We start from the raw sequence: 17,889 nt of genomic DNA, 5'->3' as shown, positions 1-17,889 counted from the left end.
GCGTTGACATCCTCTAGGAATTGGGGATTCCTTCATTCTAAAGGCTAATTAACTTCTTGGGTTCAATTGCTTCAATTGGATCTTTGATTTTGATTAAGAAGGTGTGTTGTAGGCTTCCCCAACCTCCATACTACCTATGAGGAATCTTGGAATATCATGCTTCATGATTCCTATAACCATTTTAGGATGAATGATAAGTTTTGTATTGAATCCTAATGATAAACACACAAATGTTCATTGCGTTGAATTGCCTTAGTTAACCAATTGTTCCCAACATTTGATCATCTCACCATCTTGCTTAATTTCAAGCTTTTTAGTTATTCAAGGCTTTTAGTTTTCAAGCAATCACAACACCCCCCTTTTAGTTTAATTGTAGTTAGTTAGTTTATTTACACTAGTTCTATTAGATTGTATTGGTGATTGAATATAACCATTTCCCCGAGGATCGATACCCCTTTTTACCATTATATTATGTTTTATTTGCAAACAAAGGGTGTAATTGTTGGGTTTTAGTATACTACAACATCCTATGGTGCACATACAACCCTAAATACCTTGGATCTATGTTTTCTCTATTATACATGCAAATGGTTTCCAAGGCATTAAACCTATAACTAGCATGCATTTGACATAAACCATATAATATACTAGTTAGGGAAACATACCTTTTATGTGGCTTGAAGTCTTGATGTATTTGGCCTTAAGAGCTTAGCACCAATAGTATGAAATGCCTCAAATGGAATCACAACACACCTAGGACAAAGGTGGCTCTTGAGAGAGAATTCCATGCACCTAAACACCTCCATATTTCTCTAAGAAAAGAAGTGGTGATTTTGGCTATGGAGTAACCTATTTATATGTAGGATTCCAAGGGTCATGGGTATAACCCATAATCCATACCCATGGGTTTTATGATCCATGGTTCATGTGGCCCAACTCTTTATGTATCCATACATAAACTTGGTCCAACATGGATCATAAGCCCAACACATATAAATATAACTAATTATCATAATTAGTCCCCATAGATTTAATTAGTCTCTTTTGATCACTAAATTAATTCCAAATTAATTCTTGATCGATACTAATTAAAACATATGATTTCATATTAATATATTATAACTTATAATATATTAATAAACCATAAATAACCTTCTCTCAAAAGTCCATCCTAACAAATTGTCCTGATGATATGCAACCCAAATGGACCTATGCTACTCTCGGGTCAAGTACATACCAATAATAGTTATGGGCTTAGACATCTAATCCAACAGTCTCCCACTTGGATAAGTCTAAAACTATTATTGCAAGTACAACTTCATAACCCAACTAGCAATCGTAGCTCTTAAAGCCGCTGTCGAACTCTGAACAAATCAATGACGCGTCCATTAGATAACGGATCATATATTCCTCCATTCTAGATATCATATGGACTGAGACATGGATTATAATCATTCTCTCTGTCCATTTGTTGTTTCCCGATTTTCGATTTATGATGACTGACTGATTGAACAAATCAAATCAGTCCTGGCTTGGCCAAGCACTCACATGTGTCATCGCTAAATCATCGAGGGGCCCACAGATATCTCTTTTATCCCGAAGGTAAAAGGAATGGATAAACTTCGAATCATATGGCTTGTTCTACTACTTGTTGAATCATACACAAAGGCACGTTTTATAACATCGAGTTACCAAATGCGTTTTCGTGCAATCAATGTATAACCAAATCATAGTAACAACTCATATCTCTAGGTTTGAAGAATATAAGATATTATCGTCTCATGATCACTGGTGATAAAATCCATGAAGTGATTCAAATGAGCGTGGGTTGAATCCAATACTCAGAACTTATGAGCACTCATGAGTGTTGTAGCACCACTTTGTCCACCAACTTGGACCTCTACAAACCAACCCATGACAGTCTTGATTCATATCTACTTCCAACATATGACCGACTGTGGATGGTTTGAATAACTTAATCATTCAGGAAGAGCGACTTAGTTATTCTGGAAGCAAAACATGCAAAGTGAAACACAAGAATAAATGAATCAAATATGGTATCAAACCCTATGAATATAAATAAACACTTTTATTTATCACCATACTGATTACTCATTATTCATTGTTTCGGTTTTATCAACTTTATACTTGAATTAAAAACACTAGTTGTCCCATGCTCCAAGCATGTACACTATCTTTTTCTTAAACAATAGCTTTGCCATACACAAAGTATGCACTCTATGTTTGTCTATGATCCTTACTTTGTGAAATAAACCAATTGAACATAATTTCAATGATTCTAATTTCACACTCCCAAATCCTTATCGAAAAATGTGAGAATTTCAAATTCCTATCATTTATCGAAATCTGTTTAGATTTTAAACTTATATGCACTGACCCTCCTATAATGAATATGTACAAAGTCACAAAGACTTGTCAAGAGTCATTATAAGGTATTCCAATGGAGATCAACTCCATGGAAACTAAGTCTCATATTCAAAGTACATTGCTTTGGACATGCTTCTTGCATTAAGTTTTCTAATCTTACACAGATAACTTCCACCTATGGAGACAACTCCATATTCTCATTTTGACTATCACTTCTGAATAAGAGATGCCTCTTTTTAGAATATGTCAATATGGTCCTTCCAAAATTAGCACTATACTTCCAACTGTCCATGAGCAACCAATCTTTGGTAAACCTCGGATTGTCCTCGACAATTGCTTAATCATTTTAGTCATATCCAATTCTAGACCTTTTCCTTTCTTAATGCCTCTGGGCATTTGGAAAAATTTAGAAATGACAAATATTATAGCACATGCAATCGATCCTGTACCCAAAGCAAATGGTATACGATTCATGATGTCTCACATAAAGACATGATTCTAGACCAGTCTTTTGCTACAATATTTTTATTTGCCATGTTTTCAAAATTTGACTATGAAGAGGGATGCCGTAATCATAATCGAATTTTGAGAACACAATATATAGAATTTCCTTAAGTTGAACCAATCCAACATGAAATTCATATATATATTCTTGACTAAAGATGATTAAGGTCTCAATCTAAGCCTTTAGAACTGAAATGAAGTATATCCTCTCCCTTAATTATAGCAAAACAACTTTTTCAATCCCTGCAGCCTCACGAATTGAAACTTTTGTTTTCTATAATTAACATTGCTAACTTGCAACACTAACAATAATTATCATGCTCCCACTAACATGATGATTATTAGCATAACAGTTATGCTCCCACTAGATTTGACATGTACTCAGAAATCAGCTGGACTTCTAGAAATCAATACTTTATTGACTTTCTTACCAAAGTTCAAATTTCTGATACGAGATGCTTTGATAAAACTTTATCAAAATCATACACCTTTCCTTAGATAGCATGCATGTGTGTCTAAACAATTTCAGAACTATGAAAAGGGATGTCGTAATCATAGTCTCAATTGTTTAGACCTTTTGCCATCTACTTCAAATCTACTTGGTGGAAGTGTTTCCTCACCATCATTTTCATGAATCGGAGAGAAACCTTATGACCCTTAGATTTTATGGTGTATGTGTTCTTATCCATGTGAATCGTCAAAACCATAGTCACAAGACAAGGATAATGACAAATCCAAACTCATATGGACTGAACTTACGCAATCTTAACTTCTTGCCACCTGGCAGTATAGGGCCTGCCATTGCTTCCAAGTTGTTATGCAACCAATTGAGAACTTTCAGAACTCCTATGCAAAGCCAACTTTAACTGGAATGGGCACAGAATATGTCAACACGATAGGTTATAAACCTCAAGTCGTGTGCTAGTGAAGAACCTCAGGTTTTATTCTTGATTAGTTCTTGAAATTCTTTTTAGGATCTTTAAGACTCCCACTATCCTCTTGACATATAAGACTATCTTTCCAAATATTCAAGAGATAGTGCGGATTCTTTATCAAGACAAACACTTCACACAATTGGCCTTAGTTGGTCTTTGTTTTATCCAAAACATCACAACTTACCAATTTCAAATGTACAAGAGTAGGACACTTTTACTCTTACATTTGACAAGTGTTTTAAACCTTTCTTTAAGATATGTCACTCAAGTTACAATCTTGGAGTATGACTCTAAGAATTGTTTTGGAACAAAGTATGACTCATCTTCCTGATCTAACCATTTCAACAATTCATGACTCCTCTTCTTAGTCATAAGAATGCACTAAGATGACCTTTAGAGGACTAATTGTGATATGATTTCTAAATCATTAAAATGATCACAAACATGATACTAAAGTACTCTCCCATCTTTTCAGATTTGAGAAACTTTTATCTTTCTGCCTAATTTGATTCTTCCCATTCGTTCTGCCATACATTGAGACTTTTCCAATGTTTCAGAATTATACTTAAACTTGTAAGTATAACCATATTTACTAAACTTTAGTAAATCAAATAGTCTTAACGAGATTTGTGGTGGACATGACCAGTGCACAAGAATGTGTACTCGATCCCTTTAGTCCTTCACTTGACTCACACATCCATGTGAACAAGTAATTAGTCTTGATTTTCCAATGCTTGAAAGTTCTCATTCATCATACTATTCAACTTGCATGATTCCAAGTTTCGGTCCAATTGAAACTTGGGCGATGAGGAACTTTCCTGATTTGGTAAATTTAGACACTACCACAAATGAAAGAATCAAATCCATTTTCCAATATTGCTGTCAGTGGAATCATATAAGCAACAATTTTCCACAAATGCCATTGTAAGGATACTTCAAATAAATAAAATTAAACAATTTTCTTTTATTTTAAAACTTTGCGGAAAAACTTATCCTTACAATCCACAAGGAAAATTGTTGTTATCTATTCCTTAGCAATATATCATAACTTCTTAAGCAACTGCTCAAAATTCTGATGCGATCGAAATCCACCTTCGCGATCAGAATCAGCATATACTTCCTTTAAGATTTCTCTCTATTCTTTGATTCTTAAAACATCAACATGTGACCCAGTCACATCATGTAATGAGGATCTCAGAATAGAACTTAACAGAGTTAGATAATGGGCTCTACCTGATGTAGAGTCAAACTTATTGACTTTAACATCCTTAGGTAAATTTGGCATCTTTGCAATCAACGCCCCTTCCTTTGGCAAAATAAACATATGGACCCTTTGGTAATGGGACTATCTCAGACTTAGCCTTTCTCTTTACCATTTGGTCAACCGGGTTGACTATGGCCAATCCCTTTCCATTGGGAAGAGAATGCTTTTTCTGGATTTCCAGTGTCACCATTGTCACTGTCCATAAATTTTTTTGGAAGTTGATCTTCTAATCAAATTTGCTTTACTATCGTTCCAAATCATTGCTGATTCAGCAGCACCAAGCAAATAGATATGATCATTAAGGTTCATGTCATAGTCTGTTTCATAGTAGTCCCAAAGGAACGCACTATGTGACTTGGAAAGTGATTGAACATCCAACTTTCTCAAGACTTTGACACCCAACTCTCCCGGCTTGTCAATATGTGACTTCATCTCTAAGATGTGATCACACATAGACCTTGCTTGCCATTAGGGCTTGAGTGACCTTGAACTTGTGGGTTAGGGAGAATAATTGGAGGAGGTAGAGGAAGAGAAGTATGACTTCCATGAGCCAAACTCGGGAAGTCATATTCATTAGGAAAGCTTGGTTTGGGAAGATCATTGTTGTCTAAACCAGACATCAACAATGGGAGAAATTCACGTAAAGTTGATTTAAGTCCTTAATATAACACCCAATATGATATATTAAGGCTAGGACCCAACAAACTATTTTATAACTTGGAAGAGGGATGCCGTAATCCAAGCTATAAAATATTTGAAGGTAGGTGAATGACGATTCACCAATTTCCACCAAGATAAACGAAATGTATTATTAGGTTTTAATTGGTTTTGAAACTCCTAGATTCTTTTGAGATTCATTGAACTTTTCAATGGCATGTTTCAATCTCGAGTGTGCCCTTCAGGTTTTGTGACTGGGATGCCGAGGATCACAAAACAAGGTGTGAAGTAACCATGCAAATATACTTGGTACCCTTAATATTTACCCCTCCATCGATGTGCCGGTTAACCACACACGCTCCAACGATACTATGATAAACATTAAGTTACCCTTTGCCTACCTTGTTAAGTCCAGGTTAGTGTGCCGGTTAACCACACACGCTCCACTAACAGCTTAAACAAAGTGCAAAGTGTAATTTCATGGATTAACACCTTATTCACATTTTCCTAAGTAACTAAGATTGGGAATTTATAAGTGTTTAGTTACTTAGTATTTATCATTATACTTATAATGAAGGGAGAATTATAGTCCTTGTCCTACCTGTTCGGCTAACGACCCTCCACCGATCAAGGAAGCAGTGAGTGAGAGTGGACACCCATTAAACTGCCATTTTATAGGCAGTAACCTTATACCCCCCTTATAGACCGGCTTCGTGAATGAGGCCTACTAATGGTAAGACGACTTTATCTTATACATATCTATATAATTAAAATTATAATAATAGTATAAGGGTTGAATTTTAAACTTTTAAAATTCTAAGGTCTAGTTTGGAATTAAAGTATACATGGGGGTAACTTTACAAATTCCAAAACTTGAGGACAAGTTTTGAAACCTTTCAAAACTCTTGGATTTTTCATAACTTATGAGTTTAATTAAGGTTTAATGAAAAAAAAATTCAAGTTCCATAACTTGAGGACAAGTTATGGAAGACATTAAATCATTTAATGATGACATTAAAAATAGTGACTCTTCTATTTTCATAACCTATGAGACTTAATGACACTTTAAAAAGAAAAACTATTCACTTTCCATAACTTGAGGACAAGTTATGGAGTTCATAAAAACCATTAAGATCAAATATTCCAATTAACACAATAATCAAATAATTTTTCTATGATCTAGATTAAACTCATAAGTAAAGATAATTCACATCAACAATTTTCAAGAAATTAGATAATCATATAAACTAATACAAATCTTGAAACTTTGACAATTATCCTTTGAAGACTCTTGGAATTCATAACCTAAAGAGTTAATAAATGAGACATTTCACATCCATAACTTATGGAAGTTTCAAAACTCTTAAGATCATAACTTTAAAAAAAACTTTTGAGTTCCAAAATTTTATGACAAAATTTGTAACTCCTTAAAACCATTTAGATCAAACTTTTAAAACAAATAAAATAATCATATCATTCTATCTTTTAATAAATTGACCTAATTCAACTCTTGTAGTAAAGTGACTCAAATTTTATAAATAATTAGTTTTTCATAAAATCAAGTAATTATCATAAAATTTGACAAACTTCATGTTTTTTTTTTCTTTTTTTTCCTTCAACTTGAAAAAAAAATACATTTGCATCAAATATAATAGAAAACAACCCATGGCTCTGATACCACTGTTGGGTTTTAGTATACTACAACATCCTATGGTGCACATACAACCCTAAATACCTTGGATCTATGTTTTCTCTATTATACATGCAAATGGTTTCCAAGGCATTAAACCTATAACTAGCATGCATTTGACATAAACCATATAATATACTAGTTAGGGAAACATACCTTTTATGTGGCTTGAAGTCTTGATGTATTTGGCCTTAAGAGCTTAGCACCAATAGTATGAAATGCCTCAAATGGAATCACAATACACCTAGGACAAAGGTGGCTCTTGAGAGAGAATTCCATGCACCAAAACACCTCCATATTTCTCTAAGAAAAGAAGTGGTGATTTTGGCTATGGAGTAACCTATTTATATGTAGGATTCCAAGGGTCATGGGTATAACCCATAATCCATACCCATGGGTTTTATGATCCATGGTTTATGTGGCCCAACTCTTTATGTATCCATACATAAACTTGGTCCAACATGAATCATAAGCCCAACACATATAAATATAACTAATTATCATAATTAGTCCCCATAGATTTAATTAGTCTCTTTTGATCACTAAATTAATTCCAAATTAATTCTTGATCGATACTAATTAAAACATATGATTTCATATTAATATATTATAACTTATAATATATTAATAAACCATAAATAACCTTCTCTCAAAAGTCCATCCTAACAAATTGTCCTGATGATATGCAACTCAAATGGACCATGCTACTCTCGGGTCAAGTACATACCAATAATAGTTATGGGCTTAGACATCTAATCCAACAGTAATTTGCTTGGTGGACTTGACATCCCACCACACTGATGGATCGAAAGCTAGATAATGGTTTTCAACTGCTGGTCCGCCAACAACCCGTCAACAAGCTGATGGTGTGGCATCTACTAGCCGACCAACTTATGATTCACCAGCTCCTGGTCTTCAATTATCATGTCATATTTAACAATCTCCACCTTTACTTGAGTAATACTCCAAGCTTCATAAACCAAGAACTCTAGCTCCCTCCTACCACTTGCCTCGTGGGGAATTAACTCATGTGAACATCTACTAAGTCAAAGCAAATCTTGAACTTCTCTATGGGAAATTTTTTTGTCAACATATTGGTTTGGTTTTTACCTAGTATCTATCTTTGAAACATACAACTTTTCTTCTTCTTAAATGTCTATGATGGAATATAGCCTAACATCAATATATTTTGTCATCTCATGGTAGACTGTATTCTTTGCAAGAGACAAAACATTCAAAGTATAATTAAATAGTATACATTTCTCCATCTTCAAACCAAGACTCTTAACGAGAACGTGTAACCATATACACTCCTTTATTTATTCGGTCATTGATATGTACTCTGCTTCAGTTGTAGACAAGGTAACAATGGGATGCAATGCTGACTTCCAAATTATATTACATATGAATAAACTAAGGATATATCATGTAAGTGATATTCTTTTTAGCAGATTACCACCATGGTTTGAATCTACATAAATAATGCTGCCGTTATTTAATATATTAGCACCATGAACCTGAAAAGTGTTATCCTTTCTCTTCGAGTATTGCATAATTCACTTGGCTACTTCCTAGTGAGCTTGTCCAAGATTAGTCATAAACCTGATTACCACACTAACTACATGAGCCGTATCAAGTCTAGTACATGCTATAATATAAATGAGACTTCCAACAACACTAGAATATGGAACCTTGTTCATGTAATTTCTTTCCTTATCCATAGTCATTTTAGTGCTTCGATTAAGTTTAAAGTGTTTTGCAAAAGGAGTTCCGACAAGTTTGGACTAACTAATATGAAATAAATGCAATACTTTCTCAATGTAGCTTTCTTGAGAAGGGTATAATAGCCCATCTTTTCTTTTCCATTGAATCTGCATCCCCAATATCTTCATTGCAACTCCCAAATCATTCATTTCAAACTCACTTTCAAATAGCGTGTCAAGTCATTAATTTCAGCCATATTATTTGTTGCAATGAGTATAGCATCCATGTATAACACCAAACACACACACATACATACACATAGATACACAGACACACACACACACACAAACACACACACACACACACACACACACACACACATATATATATATATATATATATATATATATATATATATATATATATATATATATATATATATATATATATATATATATATATATATATATATATAGAGTAACCATTAGACAATTCCTTTTAGTAAACATAATTGTTAAACTAATTTTGAATGTAAGTCGTGCAAAGTCTTAAAAAAATCAATTCTCTTGTATTATTTTCATGGAGACTACTTCAAACCATAACTAGATTTTTTCAAAAAAGATACATGATATTTATTTATATCAAGGAATCTGTTTGCTTGGACATCTAAATACTCTAATCTAGACTACTATGAAGAAATGCATTTTTTACATCAAACTGCTCAAGCTCTAGATCAAGTGCACTCACCATGACTAGTACTGCCTAAATTGTTTTGGTGCTTTACAACAGGTGAGAATATCTCATGATAATCAATTCATTCTTTCTTTTAGAACCCTTTTCCACCAACCATGATCTTAACCTTAGAGATTCCACTATAGGAATTCCTTGTTTTGTCTTAAAGACTGTTTTGTGTCCAATTCGTTTTGCTTCTTTTGGTAATGAAATATGATTCCATATTTCATTTTTCTCTAAAGATTGCATTTCTTCATTCATTGCCACCAACCAACTTGTTGCTTCTCTACTGACTACAACCTCTTTGTAAGATCGAGGCTCGTCAATATCAATTTCTTTTTGCAATTTCCAATGCATATGTTATAGAATTGATGTCACAATAATTGACACATCCAAAATATATAATAGGCTTTTAAATGTTTATTTTCTACCATCTTTTTTCTATGTGTGTCATTTATCACAACTCTATTTGGGGTTTGTGTTACAAACTCCTCTTTTTAGTTAGCACACTAATCATGTTTCACTGTAAAACTTGTAGTTTCTCCTTTCTGGTTACACATATAAGATTCACCAAAGGTAACATCTCTGCTAATGATAAAATTTAGAGTCTTTCCTTCTTCTATAAAACATAGTCGATAACCTTTTACTCCAGTTGCATAACCTAGAAAAATACACTTCAATGCCATTAAGCTCCTATTTATATCATTAACATGATCATAAGTAGGGCAACCAAATATGCTTAAACCAAAATAGCTAGAGAGTTTTATGGAATATCTCTCTTAAGGATTCTTTAAATCAATTTCGGTTGACGGGGATCTATTTACTAGATAGGAAGAAATGTTCACTAATTTTGCCTAAAATTGCTTCGATAAATCATCAAATAAACGCACTCATCTTGCAGTTGCATAAGTGTTTGCTTCGTCCATTCTGCCGCTGCATTTTGATGTTGTGTGTGTCGTACATGGTAGTGCCCTACTATACCTTCTATTTTGTAAAACTTGTCAAACAGTGCATTCCAAACTCTAACTCATTATCCGTTTTGAGTGACTTAAATTGTTTCACTGTCCATTTTCAACCATAGTCTTCCACTCCTTGAACTTTCCAAAAACTTCATATTTTATCTTAAAAAAAAATACAATGATGCCTTCTTTGAATTGTCATCAATGAAAGTGACAAAGTATGAGCATCCACCATGAGATTTCACCGAATAAGGACCCTATAAATCTAAATGAACATATCCGAGACTTTCATTGATTGTATCTTGACCAAAAATGAACTTAACTCCATGCTGTTTTCCTTTGACACAAGCTTCACATATTTTGACTGTTCTAATTATTTCTCCACCAAACAACCCCTATTCACTCAAGATCGACATACCCTTATCACTCATGTTCCTTAATCTATAATGCCATAAATATTTCTTGTCATCATATTGTTCCAATGATTGGCATACAATCACCGTTTATGTACTTATGCTAGCTTTTAGAGAGTAAATATCTTGTTGCAGCTTTCCTTTCATAAATACAAGAGCTCCTTTGCATACTTTTATCCAATCATCTTCACTAGAATACTTCAAACTATTATTGGCCAAAGTTCCAATAGAAATCAATTTCTTCCAAAGACCATGAACATACCAATAGTCGAGTTTTCTAACCATACCATCATGCAATTTTATATGTACCGTTCCGTTGCCCTTGATATAACCATCCTATCCTCACCCATATTTATTATTCCATTCAATTCTTTAAAATATTTGAAACCAATCAGGGTATCCAATAATATGGTGAGATGCACTCGAGTATAAGATCCAAATATTTGTAGAACTAGTTGTGTATACAGTCAAAGCTTCACATTTGTTCCCTTCATCAGAATTATAACAAACAATAAATGTAGTGTCATTACTGCTTGATATAACTATGGGATTCCCATTCTTTTGTTGTGGACAATCTCTTCCGTAGTTTATTTCCTTGCAATTATAACAATTAATCTTATAGGAATATTTAGAGTTGGAACATGACTTTCCCATGTTTTTACCATCTCTTGTGTTCTATACCTACAAACAAATTAGCTTAAACTAGAAGCTTCTTTATTACAAGAAACGCTATACGTTTTAGTTCCTTAGACAACAAAAAATCCTTCATGTCATTGACAATATTTGTTGTTCGACTATAGAACATACTATCAACGAAATTCTCATAAGAATTCGACAGAGGATACAAGAAAATAAGAGTTTGATCATCATTTTCAATTTTAACGTCAACACATTGTACATCAAGTAAAATATGATTAAAATTATCCAGTTGATCCTTTACTTGGGAACTTCCTATCATCGAGAGGGTATACAAACGTTCCTTCTAATACAACAAATTTGTGAGAGAACTGTTCTGATACTTATCACCAAGTTTCTCCGAAAGCCACTAACAGTCGTTTGATCGAAAATCTCCTGTAACACCTTATCAGTCAAGCTTAACAACATAGTGTTACACGCTTTTGTTAAAATATCCTTCCTTATCATCTCAACCATGTCTTTTGATAATCTTACTTCTCCTTCCACAACCGCTACATAACCCTACTGAACCAGAAGAACCATCATCTCCACCTTCCACATAGTGAAGTTGTTCGAGCCATTGAATTTCTCTAACTAGAACTTGCGGGATGATATATCATCAATCGACAAAGCAAACTATAGCTCTGATACCACTTGTTAGGAATAAAAAAAGAAAAACCACACACATATAAAGATATAATATTTACGTGGTTGAGTCAATGTTACATCTACGGGCAAATTGGAGTATTCTCATCCACAAATTTGAAAATGATGATACAATATATTCTGGTACCATTTAAAACCCTAGCTATCAACGTTATATATATATATATATATATATATATATATATATATATATATATATATATATATATATATATATATATGTGTGTGTGTGTGTGTGTGTGTGTGTGTGTGTGTGTGTGTGTGTGTGTGCAAAGTACACATATAAACCCTAGCAAGAACCGGGTCGGACCTTCATTCCACCGACTAATCAATAGTTAGTTGCTGGTCTAGAAACTGTTTGGCTACTGGTTAGCAAACTAATGGTTCAACAACTACTTGTCAACCAACTAATGGTGTGCCAACTGTTGGTCTTGAATTCTCAAGCCACATTTAACACGAATAAATAATCAAATTCAATTCGATCCTTTACTCAACCTCTAGAATGATGACATACTTAAACAACTATTTGTGTGTATTCCAGTTAGTACGCGAGCTTGATACCCAAACCGAACGGAATCGAAAGTACCCAAACCGAAATAACACAAATGTAAGAACATAATAATGAACCAAAGTATTGTGGACTTAGAAGTTGGAAAAATACCGGAACCGGACCAAATCGAAAGTAGTAAAATCGAAACGACACAAAAGTAAGAACCAAATATCGAACCAATGTATAGGGTATTGTACCAGTTCAATTCAGGAAAGTAGGGTTTAGTTTGAACTTAGAAGTGAGAACCGTACCGATACATAAATTGCACAAAAGTAATTACTGAATAACGAACCAAAATGTAGGACATTGTACCGGTTTGGTTCCTTACCGTCGGTATTTTTGCTCGCCCTTAATTACAACCGAATGCAATTACATTCATTTTGACAACCAAATGCCTCACATACCGTAGTCTCACATTCCAATTCATCCAAATCCCTCCCGGATCAGCAAACCGAACATGCCCATATCTTTTTGTTTTGTTGCCATTAAATTGTCTCACACTATATCCTTAAACAATCTACTAAACCTCAAAAAAAAAAACGAAATTGATTTTAGAAACAATATCGACCAGTTATTTTTGTGACTCCAACATTCTTATACCAATAATAAATGAATTATTCGATGTTAATTTGGTAGCACGATGTAATGTATCGATACAAATGGATATCCAAAGTGAGAGTTGGTGGACGGTCCCCCCTAATTACGCAATTCGAGCCCTCTTTTATTAGATCAGTTCAAACCAAACTGAACTGTATTCGAGATATCGATCGGTATCTACAAAAACATGAAAACCAGCTGTGTATCATGGTATTGTACCAACACACCCAACAATACAACATCACTCTTAAGAGAACCCACACACTGTGTGTCACACATAGCATGAATACAGCTGTTATGAAAATGGACTAAAGAACCAACAGAAAAAAGGGTTACCTTTATTGTACTTATTTTATAAAACTGATAAAATGAACGAAAAGCTGTTGATCATAGTCAATCTAAATCTGATTTAAATGGCCATGAACAGTAAAAGTTTAAATGTTTTTTAAGACATATATGGAGTTCCATATTAATTTAAAAAAAAATTAAAAAAGTTAAAAAAAAACCTTCGAGTGTCCTTTGAAAAGGGTGATTCTAATATATACAGAGACTGCCATATAACACCTATATATTTTAGTTTTGATTCATTACAAAACTTGCCGGACCTAGAACGTATAGTGACAGTTGATTTATTTATATGATGACATTAAATAAAATAAATGTTTATTTAATTGAGAAAAAAAAGACGACAGAGCTTACGTCTTTTTCTTGCTATATGGGTCACAAACAAACGAATGAGGATAATTATTATTACAGAAAAAGAAATAAAAAAAAGGATATAAAGTGACAATAATAGTATAAAATTATTGAACACATAATTTGAATATGCTGATATTTCTTCTTTTGTATTTAATAAATCGAAATTTGCTCCTTTTTAGTAATCGAGGAAAGGGATAACTAGGCATATTAATTTAAATAATATCGAAAGCTGTAAAATATATTATTTCTTTTGAAACACAACCATTATAGTACACAGTTGCAATTATCATATGAATTCAATTTCACATATTATATGAAAATGATTTAAATTCACATGGTTTTTGCTGTATTGCAAAGAAACTCAGTTAAGTATTTTTTTTAGGACATATGATGTCATATATAATATATGTTTTAAATCATAAGCTAGCACTATATGCTTCTAAAATTAAAATGTTTCAGAAGATCAATCTAACAAATAAAAAAAAAAACCCAAAAGGCTTATTGGCTAGCGATATTAGAAACCGTTAGAAATGTGTCTTTTTGAACAAAGATTGAGAGTTCGAGTCTCATTGAAGACAAAATATATTTAAATCTACAAATATGATAATAGGTGCATGTATTAATAATTTTTTATTCTCTATTTACTGATTTTATTAATCAACTCATTTAATAAAACTTCACTTTATTAGATCTTGAATCATTTTAAAATGTTTAAACCATACATATCTTGATTAGATGTATTTTAGTTTATTCTTCAACTATTGTAACATACCAACATGTTTAGAATAAAACCCAAAAGATGTGTAAGAGTGTAATTGGTCAAGTTTGAGGTGGTCACTATAATTGACTCGATAGTTTTTAATTGAGTTCAAACTCGTAATTAACATTAATAATAAGTTGTGACTCATAATTTAGAAGGTTTATAATACAATCATTTTATTATAAACTTTTGTTAAAAGTAAAGTTGCCTTAAAAGGGATACATAAAAAAGAAATAGACATTGTTTTTTATAGTAACCCATGTTAAGGGTAAAAACGTAATTAAATATTTTGATATGGAAAAATGTTTGAATTAGAGGGGAAAAAACGACACGTTGCAGTCATGTTCGCCCTCGTATCATATTTCCATATCTAAAAAAAGTAAAAAAAACGTCCATCCATCGCCAGTTCGCCGCCACACTCTATTCCGGTATGGCACTCAACATAGCTTTAAAGTTCTGCCCCTTTCCACCACCACCGCCGTAGCTCCGGTAGCTCAACCCAAGAGTCTCCGCATCCGCCACCTTACTGGAGCTCCTCGCCCGCCCCTTCTCCCCAGAAAACGTGAAACGGATATTTTTCTGACGACGACGACGACAACCACCTTTGGCCAATGCAGCAGCCGCTTTCACCGCCAATGCGGCCATCTCCTCCGGTTGAAGTGGGTACTTCAATCGTTTCAAGGGTAGGGCAAAGTAGAGCTGACCAGGTTGAAGTTCATCGTCATCTTTAATGGCGGAAACAATATCGTCGAACTCCATGTCGTCGGAGTTACAGATGAAGGTGTCGGGGTTCTTATGAAGAACATCGGAAACCTTGACGGCATAGGAGAATTCCTTTAAGCTTCCGTCAGGTAAAATCAACATAGACTTGGCCACAGATGTTGAGTGGCATGAACAGCAAAGACCCATTGTTGCATGTGGGTTAGCGTTATGGTGGGTTGGGTCGGGGTATATATAGGGAGAAAGGGAAGATAGCATCGTGAATTGGACCGCCTCATGTTGGCAAATCTTAAATAATAAAACATAATACTTCTATTAGTTCCATATAAGTTATAGGTAAATTAGATAAACTTATTTATAGCATACAAAACCTATAATTTAATAGGAATGGTCGATAACTAATTAAACATGCAGATTCATTCATGCCCGTTGAATAGTAAAGTACTACTAATAATAACATCAGTATCGTAGAAATCGGTCGCGACGGCTGATTAATCGGCAATTAATCGTTTGATAACGTCGAACCGATAACGATTAGGGTGCTTAGCGTTAATTATTCAAACTCGACTTTGACAGTCCTTGACGGTCGTCGAAGGTCATAGGCGAAAATATTTAAAAAAAAATTAAAATTTTTAATTTTCAAATATTACATCAAAATTTTAAGTTTTCAAATTTTAAAATATTATACTAAAATTTTTTCAAAATTTAAAGTTTTCAAATATATTTTTTAATATATATTAATTCTTTAAATAATTTTATTAATAATTTAGTGTCCCTAATTAATCTTCATCTAGTCTGATTAGTCGCTTAACGTCTATTCACCGTCGAACTACCGTCGAACGATTTTCACAACATTAAATAATATAATGAACAAAGATAATTTTAAAACTAGATTCTTTATTAATTATCGAAAAAATTGTCTCACATTTTATAAGGAGGATAAGATAAGCCTAATTTCATAACCTTAGGAGATTATAATTGGTTAAGAAAAGATCCGCAATCACGTTTCTAAATTAAAACTCAAAATAAAAACTTGTCGGAAATTAAAAACTAGAAAAAACGTGTTTTTGAGGCTCTAAACAATCTGAAATGGCCGAAAACACTACATGTCATGACAAAGTAATGAGTTTCTTTAATAGCTCCATTTTACATGTCGTGTACGAATTTCGTCCAATTCTGAACTGTTGGATCATTTCGGCTGATTCAGTGTTAATGACATCATGATTTCATTCCTACTAGTGTTGACATCATCAATCCATACATCAATACTTGTACCACCTGCATCATATTCCCCCTCTTGAAAAGGACTCGACCTCGAGTCCGCTTCATCATCATAATACCCAACGAAAGGTGACAAATCTACAACATTGAACGTAACGGACACATTGTAATCACCTAGTGATTTGATCTTGTATGCCTTATCAATGATTTTCTTCAAAACAAGAAAATTACCATCATGATGGGGTATCGATACAAAATATAAGTTAGTTTTCATAAAAACCGGTTAATGGAAGCGTTAAAAATAACAAGTTTATTTTTGAGTTTATAACAAAACCAAACCATCTAGGATCCATTTGTAGAGGTTAGAATGATCTTAAAAACAACCAAATAGTGTTTTAGAATGAAATCCTTTGAAGCCTTTGAACCGACTTTGTTTTGTGGTGTTGATGAAGATAGAAAAATCAAGGTGTATGATTTTCTCTAGAAGTATCCACCATCAAGATTAAGTCGCTTGGAATGCTAGTTCTTCTTGTATTCTTCAGTGTCTTAAGCCTTTAAGTACTTAAGTCAAGCACTAAAGGACACAACTCAAGAGGGCTTCTAATCACCAAACTAGCTTTAAGAGAGAGAGAGAGAGAGAGAGAGAGAGAGAGGTGGGAAGTAGAAGAGTTTCGGTCATGCCTTCTTTCTAAGAGAAAAGATGATGAAAATTGCAAGCAACCACTTCTTTATATAGTCAATGCAAAAGCAAAAAG

The 17,889-nt window shown here is 33.5% G+C and overlaps 1 protein-coding gene across 1 annotated transcript; it reads right to left on the bottom strand.

The window, feature by feature from the left end:
* Positions 1–15,343: 15,343 nt before the first annotated feature.
* Positions 15,344–16,133, bottom strand: LOC145162842 (uncharacterized). Its single transcript, XM_079081852.1, has one exon. The coding sequence runs from the start codon at positions 16,100–16,102 to the stop codon at positions 15,614–15,616; it is 489 nt and encodes a 162-aa protein (XP_078937978.1). The 5' UTR covers positions 16,103–16,133; the 3' UTR covers positions 15,344–15,613.
* Positions 16,134–17,889: the final 1,756 nt, after the last annotated feature.

The sequence above is a fragment of the Lactuca virosa genome, chromosome 3 (genome assembly GCF_052849685.1).
Source record: "Lactuca virosa cultivar CGN04683 chromosome 3, Lactuca_virosa_CGN04683_v6, whole genome shotgun sequence".
NCBI classification, from domain to species: Eukaryota; Viridiplantae; Streptophyta; class Magnoliopsida; order Asterales; family Asteraceae; genus Lactuca; species Lactuca virosa.
Note: the sequence above shows the minus strand (reverse complement) of the source record. Positions and strands in the feature narration are given on the sequence as shown.

What these genes read in the sequence shown, in the direction of transcription:
- LOC145162842 (XM_079081852.1), bottom strand. Translation starts at nt 16,102, where the DNA reads ATGGGTCTTTGCTGTTCATGCCACTCAACATCTGTGGCCAAGTCTATG.